The sequence below is a fragment of the Galeopterus variegatus genome, unplaced genomic scaffold, assembly GCF_000696425.1.
Source record: "Galeopterus variegatus unplaced genomic scaffold, G_variegatus-3.0.2 Scaffold12618, whole genome shotgun sequence".
NCBI lineage: Eukaryota > Metazoa > Chordata > Mammalia > Dermoptera > Cynocephalidae > Galeopterus > Galeopterus variegatus.
The window spans coordinates 15,260-26,150 of record NW_007738729.1 but is presented as its reverse complement, the minus strand read 5'-3'; the positions used below and the strand labels follow the sequence as shown (position 1 = coordinate 26,150).

The 10,891-nt window shown below is 39.6% G+C and overlaps 1 protein-coding gene and 2 pseudogenes across 1 annotated transcript; all 3 read right to left on the bottom strand.

Annotated features, from left to right (window-relative positions):
* The window catches only part of LOC103581236, a 19,542-nt pseudogene extending 12,464 nt beyond the window's left edge, over nt 1-7,078 (bottom strand).
* An 80-nt stretch (nt 7,079-7,158) lies between these two features.
* LOC103581235 (zinc finger protein 12-like) lies at nt 7,159-7,829 on the bottom strand. The gene is made up of 2 exons (XM_008563121.1): nt 7,824-7,829; nt 7,159-7,401 (listed from the first exon to the last, which is right to left on the bottom strand). The coding sequence occupies exons 1-2, from the start codon at nt 7,827-7,829 to the stop codon at nt 7,159-7,161; spliced, it is 249 nt and encodes an 82-aa protein (XP_008561343.1).
* Nucleotides 7,830-7,864: 35 nt separating this feature from the next.
* On the bottom strand, nt 7,865-9,612 carry LOC103581234 (annotated as a pseudogene).
* Nucleotides 9,613-10,891: the final 1,279 nt, after the last annotated feature.

The following is a 10,891-nucleotide window of genomic DNA, read 5'->3' as shown; positions in this document are numbered from 1 at the left end:
AAACAAGTGGGATCGAGATCCTGAAGTGTTTCTTTGAAGAATTGTAACAGGAGATAAAACAGAGCTTTACCAGTACAATCCTGAAAACAAAGCACAATCAAAGCAATAGCTACCAAGAGGTGGCAGTGGTCCAGTCAAAGCAAAAGGGGACCAGTCAAGAGCAAAGGTCATGGTAAGTTTTTTGGGGAGATGCTCAAGGCATTTTGCTTGTTGACTTTCTGGGGGAGCCAAAGAATGATAACATCTGCTTATTAGGAGAGTGTTTTGAGAAAGTCAGCCAAAGCTCTACAGAAAAACGCCCAGGAGAGCTTCACCAGAGAGTCCTTCTCCACCATGACGATNAAATCTCTAAATGGAACCCATTTTTCTTCAGTTAATAATGTAAGAAAAAACTACATTGACACAGTTAAATTCCCAGGACCCTCAGTTCTTTAGGGATGGACTAAATGCCTGTCATTATCACTTACAAAAGTGTCTTGAATTTGACAGAGCTTATGTTGAGAAATCAAGTTTATATTTTTTATTTTTATCTTTTAATTCCATTTTCCATGAACTTTTTGAAGTTTCCCATACTGTGTAGGCATTAAAAATAAGATTGTAGGTCAATTTTATTGGCACAAAAATATTTCACAGGATTGTCTCAACAATTAAAACAACCAATTCAGGAAATAGTATGCATACATACTATTAATGTTTATCTTACATTCTGTGAACTTGTAATACTACTAATTTTATACAGCTGTTATTTTCATGCATTGTACTCTGAATCATGCCCACCAAAATATTCCTAATGGTGAGTTCCCACTGACTTTCGCTTTGGTACCATTTTGTTCATTTTCCATGTCTAAGTACTATCTTTTAGGTAGAAAAAAATGAAGGTGTTTTTACTTTGAAAATTAAAAGAACAAAAAACAAAAATTTCAGTAGACTCATGCATGGTTACCATGACAAAGCAGAGCCACAAGAAATATTTCGGTATTTGTCTTTGGATGTGGCATGTGTAGTAAAGTGTTAAGTTTCTATGTAATTAAGACAGGGACAGGATCAGAGTGCCTTTTACAAGTTCACAGATGTAAAATAAACATGAAATTGGAGCATCACTTCTTTAAGTTGACTTCTAATCAATAGTTAGACTGAACTAATTCAGGAAGCCCCTCTCCTTTCTGACAAAGAAATGCTGAAAACCTCTAACAATTCTTCCAGTGTAGCTCAAAGAAATGAATAGGAAACTCAAGTCCAACGGAGCTGAAACTGAATTATATAAAGCTAGAAATCCAATCTCAAATATGAATGTCAGTAAAATTCAAAGGCCCCATGCACTTTGGGAGATAGGAACTACCCAATACTGTAATTTAGACAGAAGCTCTCTTCCCTTGGCTATGAACAAAGAACATATCTAGGTACTACTAAAAACCCACATCACCATCGAGGGCAAATGTAAATAAAAAGGAAACAAATTTTCAGTCCTGGCTGAATCAAGCCTCAGTCTTACTCTACCTTTGGTCTTTTCAGTTATGGGTGAGAAAATGGCTTTTTGGTTAAACCTACTGAGTTGGGTTTTCTGTTACAAATTATCTTTAGAGCTGGTGGCCTATACTGGTATTAAGTGACAGCAAGGGATCAAAGGCCCTACTTGGATTTTTGAATCATGCAACTTGAAGTAGCATGAACCTTAAATGTCTAGTTTCTGTGAAGGTGTGGTATAGAAAAATCAGTTGTAGGGCCTCCCTCCCCAGAAGATATACCCTATGCCTGGTAAATTTTTTCAACCACATTAACTTGAAATACCACTGAGGTATCTGAGAAGCATGAGATGGCTTCCAAACCTGTTCTTNAAAGAAATCAGCACTTTGCAAATGGATAACTCATTTTAAGAAGAGATGAGACAATGTTGAAGATGAAGTCCACACTGGCAGACCATCCACATCAATTTGCAAGGAAAAAATTAATCTTGTTCATGCCCTAATTGAAGAGGACTGACAATAAACAGGAGAAACAATAGCCAACATCATGGACATCTCAAGTGGTTCAGCTTACATAATTCTGACTGAAAAAGTAAAGTTAAGCAAACCTTCCACCTGCTGGGTGCCAAAACTGTTGTGCCCAGATCATTTGCAGACAAAAACAGAGCTTTCAATAGAAATTTTAAACAAGTGGGATCGAGATCCTGAAGTGTTTCTTTGAAGAATTGTAACAGGAGATAAAACANGTCAAGAGCAAAGGTCATGGTAAGTTTTTTGGGGAGATGCTCAAGGCATTTTGCTTGTTGATTTTCTGGGGGAGCCAAAGAATGATAACATCTGCTTATTTGGGAGAGTGTTTTGAGAAAGTCAGCCGAAGCTCTACAGAAAAACGCCCAGGAGAGCTTCACCAGAGAGTCCTTCTCCACCATGACGATGCTCCTGCTCATTCCTCTCATCAGACAAAGGCAATTTCATGAGAGTTTCCTAACGATGGGAAATCATTAGGCTTCCACTTTAGCTGAAAACCTCTAACAAGTCTTCCAGTATAGCTCAAAGAAATGAATAGGGAACTCAAGTCCAAGGGGGCTGAAACTGAATTATATAAATCTAGAAATCTAATCTCAAATGTGAAAGTCAGTAAAATTCAAAGGCCCCATGCACTTTGGGAGATGGGAACTACCCAATACTGTAATTTAGACAGAAGCTCTCTTCCCTTGGCTATGAACAAAGAACAGATCTAGGTACTACTAAAAACGCACATCACCGTAGAAGGCAAATGTAAATAAAAAGGAAACAAATTTTCAGTCCTGGCTGAATCAAGCCTCAGTCTTACTCTGCCTTTGGTCTTTTCAGTTATGGGTGAGAAAGTGGCTTTTTGGTTAAACCTACTGAGTTGGGTTTTCTGTCACAAATTATCTTTAGAGCTGGTGGCCTATACTGGTATTAAGTGACAGCAAGGGATCAAAGGCCCTACTTGGATTTTTGAATCATGCAACTTGAAGTGGCATGAACCTGAAATGTCTAGTTTCTGTGAAGGTGTGGTATAGAAAAATCAGTTGTGGGGCCTCCCTCCACTATAAGATATACCCTATGCCTGGTAAATTTTTTCAACCAAATTAACTTGAAATACCACTGAGGTATCTGAGAAGCATGAGATGGCTTCCAAACCCGTTCTTTGTCCTTAACTGCTTGTTCCACATCCTGAGAGATTCTTTTGGTTCCATTTCATTGTCCCTCCTTTGACAAATTGATGTTCATTGCAAAATCTAAAAAACAGAAGGAATCTCTCACGAAATCCTCACCAGAACAAGTCATGGTTTACATAAGGCATCCTTCACATGTTGTCTGGTGCATGCACGCAGTCACTGACACAGACACAGACACACACACACACACACACACACACACACACGCTTTTCATATGAATTTTTAAAGGCTGAAACTGGTTTTCCCTAAATCACATTATGTTCTCCTGTCATCGTTTCTATGCCATCATCTTAACATCTCCATGTTATTACAGGAATATATCAAATCTTATTCAAATTCTTGTTAAAAACTTGTCATATTCATTTTTTAAAACTCAGTAGTAGTATCTTTTCTGTTTTAAATTTTCTAATCACAAATTCCTACACTAAGATTTGCAGACCAAAGACATACACATTAAACATTTTAAAATATACCGAACGGGAGTTCTCCAAAAACCATGCATTTTTTACTGCTATCCATAGAGAAAAGTGTAGAATTATGTTAACCCTAAACCAATTATAAGTACATCTGAAAACAAAATGACTAAGTGTCAACAATTTTTGTTGTTTTTTCCCTTGGAGGTTGGGAGCAAGAACATTGGGTAGGGAACTTGATAGAATTAACGTCCTTCAAATTCAACATAGCCTTTCCTAAGAAATGTTGATGGAAGAAATGCTACAGCTCCTTGAAGACAATCACGTCAAAGCCCTGATGGAAATATGGAGAATAAAAACACCAATTATCAATTCGCAGTTCACTAAGACAAGTTTTGTCATCAGTAATTACTTCTGACGTTTGCTGAGAGTTACAGTAAAACCCTGCTCTAATACTGTAGTGGGGTCAAAAACTCAAGTGTTATGTAGTGTCCTGTTACTGCACAGTTAAATCATTTTTTGTCAGGCTGTACTGTCACAAAAATCACAAAGGATAGTTGAATATATATTGTAAACAAGCAATGGAATACTAGACAGAGTCTCACATAGCAAGAGGCCAACTTGAGAACTATTTTATAAATGAGCCAAAAATGGCCCCAAGTCATTTACTTTTCATAGCAGGCTGGGACCATTAACTCAAAAACCTGTTGGTGCCAACTCAAACCCTTATACATCCAGCTGTTTTAAATATAGTCCAAATAAGCATTTTTTAGCCATTTAGAGACTTCTCCTTTGCATATGAGGGTATTTCAAAAAGCTCATGGAAAGATTTGTGTTGTCTTTCAATCCTATTTTGCCATGAACTTTCTGAAGTACCTTCATACTCTAAAATTGCATTCAACATCTGCTAGCCATAGGTAAGACAAACCCTGGAGCTATAAGACCCCAACCTGCTGATGCCCACTGTACTGCTGAGCTACAGTACCTGGACATGGAAAGCCCCTCTCCAATTCCCATCTTTCTTGGGAATTCCCATGCCCTCTTCTTCTGGGTGGTGGCACTGTTATTTCTGGAAGGTCTCATGCTGTGAGAGAATTCCTCTCACATGCCAACCTGATAAAGCACAGCCCAAGTAAACTTTGTTGTGTGCTACTTCCACCTTGTAGTCATATCTTTCCTTGATCAGCCCTGAAATCCCTAAACTTACTACAAGAGAGAGGCTGGGAAGAGGGCAGGAACCACTTGCAATAGTGTAATGGCAAATTAATATTATGGGTTGCAGTATGAATTGTTTTCTGCATTTCAACAATTCACCTGAACTAATTTCATTATGACTATTTGCATGGTTCTTTTTTAAAAAATTTATCTTTTGAGTCAAAACATAACTGATTATACATCTTTATGGAGTTCAGAGTTGACTATCAGTATTTGTGTACAGTATATGTGATCAAATCAATATTATTAGCTTGTTCTTCATTAGCAAGAATCTCATTAACAAGATTCTTCTAAATAAATATTACATAAAACTTTTTAGATGAATTTAATATAACTTCCAATACATTTTTCTCTGTCTTATTCATTAAACAAACATGTACTGAGCATGCCCACAAAGCACTAAGCAGTGGTAAGACCGTGGAGCTGCAGCAGTAAATAGACCCTCTGCCCTCATGGAGCTTACATCTCAGTGGAAAGAGATTTTGAAATGTCCACCATTACATTTTTGTTACGCACTTGTTCATAGTCTCATTCCTCTTAAGGCCTCTCTCCTGAGTAATGTTTGATAACTGTCAAAGTTCTGACTGAAGACTTCCCTGCACCACTTATAAGGGCTCCACACTGCGAGGTCTCTGGACCACTGGGATATGCTGAGCTATGGTTGCAACACTGAATTTAGTNAAACTTACTACAAGAGAGAGGCTGGGAAGAGGGCAGGAACCACTTGCAATAGTGTAATGGCAAATTAATATTATGGGTTGCAGTATGGATTGTCTTCTGCATTTCAACAATTCACCTGACCTAACTTCATTATGACCATTTGCATGGTTCTTTTTTTTTCTTAATTTATCTTTTGAGTCAAAACATAACTGATTATACATCTTTATGGAGTTCAGAGTTGACTATCAGTATTTGTGTACAGTATGTGATGATCAAATCAATATTATTAGCTTGTTCTTCATTAGCAAGAATCTAACTAGCAAGATTCTTCTAAATAAATTTCACATAAAACTTTTTAGATAAATTTAATATAACTTCCAATACATTTTTCTCTGTCTTATTCATTAAACAAACATGTACTGAGCATGCCCACAAAGCACTAAGCAGTGGTAAGACCGTGGAGCAGCAGCAATAAATAGACCCTCTGCCCTCGTGGAGCTTACATCTCAGTGGAAAGAGATTTTGAAATGTCCACCATTACATTTTTGTTATGCACTTGCTCAGTCTCATTCCTCTTAAGGCCTCTCTCCTGAGTAATGTTTGATAAATGTCAAAGTTCTGACTGAAGACTTCCCTGCACCACTTATAAGGGTTCCTCACTGCGAGGTCTCTGGACCACTGGGATATGCTGAGCTATGGTTGCAACACTGAATTTAGTGAAACAAATGTTTTCTCTCCTACTTGACAAGGCAATTGAATAAATTCAGATCTCATTTAAGTCTTTTAAAGACATCACTTTACAAAACTGCTTTCCTGTGTGGCTCCTCTGATAAAGTTCTTACAACTCTCATCATTTCTTCAAAATTTGTCTTGGATAAATACGCTGAGTTAAAAAGTTTGATCTCTAACTGTAGCTTTTACTATATACCTCACAATTGTGAAGTTTACCTCCTGTGTGAACCCTCCACATACTGAAGTCGTGAAGACCATCTGAAAACCACACCACGCACACACTCGTGTTTGCACAGCTTCTCTCCAGAGTGGATACTGTGATGGAGATAGTGAAGTCGTGAAGACCATCTGAAAACCACACTACGCACACACTCGTGTTTGCACAGCTCCTCTCCAGAGTGGATACTGGGATGGAGATACTGAAGTCGTCAAGACCATCTGAAAACCACACTACGCACACACTCGTGTTTGCACAGCTCCTCTCCAGAGTGGATACTGGGATGGAGATACTGAAGTCGTCAAGACCATCTGAAAACCACACTACGCACACACTCGTGTTTGCACAGCTCCTCTCCAGAGTGGATACTGGGATGGAGATACTGAAGTCGTCAAGACCATCTGAAAACCACACTACGCACACACTCGTGTTTGCACAGCTCCTCTCCAGAGTGGATACTGGGATGGAGATACTGAAGTCGTCAAGACCATCTGAAAACCACACTACGCACACACTCGTGTTTGCACAGCTCCTCTCCAGAGTGGATACTGGGATGGAGATACTGAAGTCGTCAAGACCATCTGAAAACCACACTACGCACACACTCGTGTTTGCACAGCTCCTCTCCAGAGTGGATACTGGGATGGAGATACTGAAGTCGTCAAGACCATCTGAAAACCACACTACGCACACACTCGTGTTTGCACAGCTCCTCTCCAGAGTGGATACTGGGATGGAGATACTGAAGTCGTCAAGACCATCTGAAAACCACACTACGCACACACTCGTGTTTGCACAGCTCCTCTCCAGAGTGGATACTGTGATGGAGATACTGAAGTCGTGAAGACCATCTGGAAACCACACCACGCACACACTCACGTTTGCACAGCTCCTCTCCAGAGTGGATACTGTGATGGAGTTGAAGCCTTGGGGTGTAACTGAAGCACTTAGTGCAATTTCCCCCTCCAGTTGTTGCTCTTCTATGTGGACTCTCCTATCAATCCAATGAAGACTTTCTCACACTCCTCACATTTGAGTAGGTTTTTCCACAGTGTGGACCTTCTGATAGGCTTGAAGTTCTGAATTCTAACAAAACCTCTACCCACACTCCTAACATTTGAATGGCTTTTCTTCCCTATGGAAGGGAATTCTAACAAAACCTCTACCCACACTCCTAACATTTGAATGGCTTTTCTTCCCTATGGAAGGGAATTCTAACAAAACCTCTACCCACACTCCTAACATTTGAATGGCTTTTCTTCCCTCTTTGATAGGCCAGAATGGCCTGCCTGACGCCCTCTTCACATTCCTCACAATTTCAGGGTTTTACTCCCACGTGGGCTCTGTAATGAATTTTAAGATCTCTTATATGACTAAAGTGCTTTGCATACTTCCCACATTTGTATGGTTTCTCACCCTCATAGAACAACTGGTGAACTTGACTTTGTATACTCCAACTAAAAACCCTGCCCACACTCCTCACACTTGTAAGGTTTCTCTTGACTGTGGGCCTTCTGATGGATTGCAAAATAGGAACTTTGATGGAAGCTCTTTGCACTCACTTGACGTGTACGAGGATTCTCTTCAGTGTATACTACCACATGAACTTCAAAAAAGGAGTTCTTCCCTCTTTTGAAGTATGAGGGTCCTTAAAAAGTTCATGGAAAAATGGAATTAAACGGTAATATAAGTCTTTCCATGACTTTTTGAAGACCCCCTCATATCTTTTTTTTCTCCAGGGTGGACTCCTTAAGGGGCCTGAAGACTTGAAGACTGAAGCCCTTACCACACGTTTTATATGTATGGTTGCTCTCCAGTGCGGATTTTATGACAGGCTTCAAATCTGAATGAAACCCTTACCGTATCCCTCACATTTACGGGGTTTTTATCCCATGTGGACTCTCTGATGGATGTAGAGTTAAGCTACAAATAANATGGAGATACTGAAGTCGTGAAGACCATCTGGAAACCACACCACGCACACACTCGTGTTTGTACAGCTTCTCTCCAGAATGGATACTGTGATGGAGTTGAAGCCTTGGGGTGTAACTGAAGCACTTAGTGCAATTTCCCCCTTCCCTTGTTGCTCTTCTATGTGGACTCTCCTATCAATCCAATGAAGACTTTCTCACACTCCTCGCATTTGAGTAGGTTTTTCCACAGTGTGGACCTTCTGATAGGCTTGAAGTTCTGAATTCTAAAAGAACCTCTACCCACACTCCTAACATTTGAATGGCTTTTCTTCCCTATGGACTCTTTGATAGACCAGAATGGCCTGCCTGAAGCCCTTTTCACATTCCTCACAATTTCAGGGTTTTACTCCCAGGTGGACTCTGTTATGAATTTTAAGATCTCTTACATGACTAAAGTGCTTTGCATACTTCCCACATTTGTATGGTTTCTCACCATCATAGAACTGGTGAACTTGACTTTGTATACTCCAACTAAAAACCCTGCCCACACTCCTCACACTTGTAAGGTTTTTCTTGACTGTGGGCCTTCTGATGGATTGCAAAATAGGATCTTTGATGGAAGCTCTTTGAACTCACTTGACGTGTATGGGGATTCTCTTCAGTGTACACTACCAGAAGAACTTGAAAAAGGGAGTTCCTTCTGAAGTTCTTCCCTCTTTTGAAGTATGAGGGTACTTAAAAAGTTCATGGAAAAATTGAATTAAACGGTAATACAAATCTTTCCATGACTTTTTGAAGACCTCCTCATATCTTTTTTGTCTCCAGGGTGGACTCCTTAATGGGCCTGTAGACTTGAAGACTGAAGCCCTTACCACACATTTTATACGTATGGTTGCTCTCCAGTGCGGATTTTATGATGGGCTTCAAAGTGTGAAAGCTGAANCATTCCTCAAATTTGTATAGTTTCCCTCCTGCATGGACTTTACAGTAACTATGAAGTGCTGAATTGCAATGCATCATATGCATCACCTTTGAATGGCTTCTCCCCAGTGTGGATTCTCTAATGGTCCTGAAGGTGTGAGGTGGGAATAAAGACTCTCTTACACTCCTCACAAGTGTATGGCTTCTCTGCCTGTGTAGACTTTGCAATGAACTTTAAGTGCTAATCTACAACTGAAGCCTTTCTTACATCCCTGACATCTGTGTGGTTTCTCTACAGTGTGGGCTTTCTGAGTTTATAGACATGAGCTCTGAATGAAACCCTTACCACACTTACAGCATTTCTCCCTCATGTGAACACTCTGATAAATATTAAAAACTGAGCTATAACAGAAGGCTTTTCCATACTCACTACATGTATAAAGCTTCTTAAGTCTAATTGTGATAAAGATCAAAGTTGAAGACATCACTGAAGATTTTTTTACACTCATTACACTAGTAGTCCACTAGAATCCTGGGCTCATGGATTGGAAACTCCAGATTTTTGATATTATTAGAGCCATCTCTTTTGAGGTTCAAGATACAGTTTTCATCTTTAGAAATCTCAACTAACGGGATGGCCTATGGCTCACTCGGGAGAGTGCGGTGCTGATAACGCCAAGGCCATGGGTTTGGATCCCATATAGGGATGGCCGGTTTGCTCACTGGGTGAGCGTGGTGCTGACAACACCAAGTCAAGGGTTAAGATCCCCTTACCGGTCATCTTTAAAAAAAAAAAGAAAGAAATCTGAACTAGTGTTCCTGCCCACAATTGGCAGGGGGAATAACCTTGTTTGTGAAACTAAGAACAATTTATCATGAAGTCTTGACATCTGAATGAATCACTTGAAGCTTAATGCCAGATTTCCTAGCAGGAAAGTTCTTGATATGGCCCTGCTTCTTGAGCAGTGCTCATCTCACTTTGCATGCTGCCTCCTGGAAAGATAGAGAATTCAGAGATGTGGACAAGTGAGCACTTGTTTCAGAGATGCCAAGATTTTATGCTTAGGACACAGTATGACTTCAATAAACCCCAGGAAAGCTCAGCTTACCTTTTTCACCATCTAACATGTTCTGTGATTTATATGCCTCCAGAAACCAAGAAATAGTCCACGAGGCTCCAATCGACTGAGCATTAGTGAGACCCATTTAGGACCAAGTCTCATATGTGAACTACAAATTTGAAATCAGCTGGCTGCAAAGAAATAAAAAGACAATGGCTGAAAACAAAAACAAGAAATAACAAAAAAATCCTCACCTCAATTAAGAATGAAACTTCATAAATCTTGTCAATAGAACCCACTCCTTTTGGTAATGGAATTATAATGAGAAAAGTAGATGGAAATACCATATGTTTAGAGGTTGTGCTCCATCAGGAGGAATATTTTGAGGAAGAGTTTAAAAGGGTTTGTGACACAGACAAAGATCAAGTCACAGGGAAAATTCAGTGTTATGTATAAGTGTCAATTTTAGATTGAGAGAGTTTTGGGGTATAACATATACTCCCATCCATTGGGTTATTTTTCCTACTGAGTTTCATTAAAGTCCATGTTGATCTTAGATAATAAATTATGTAGTTGCATGAAGAAGTGG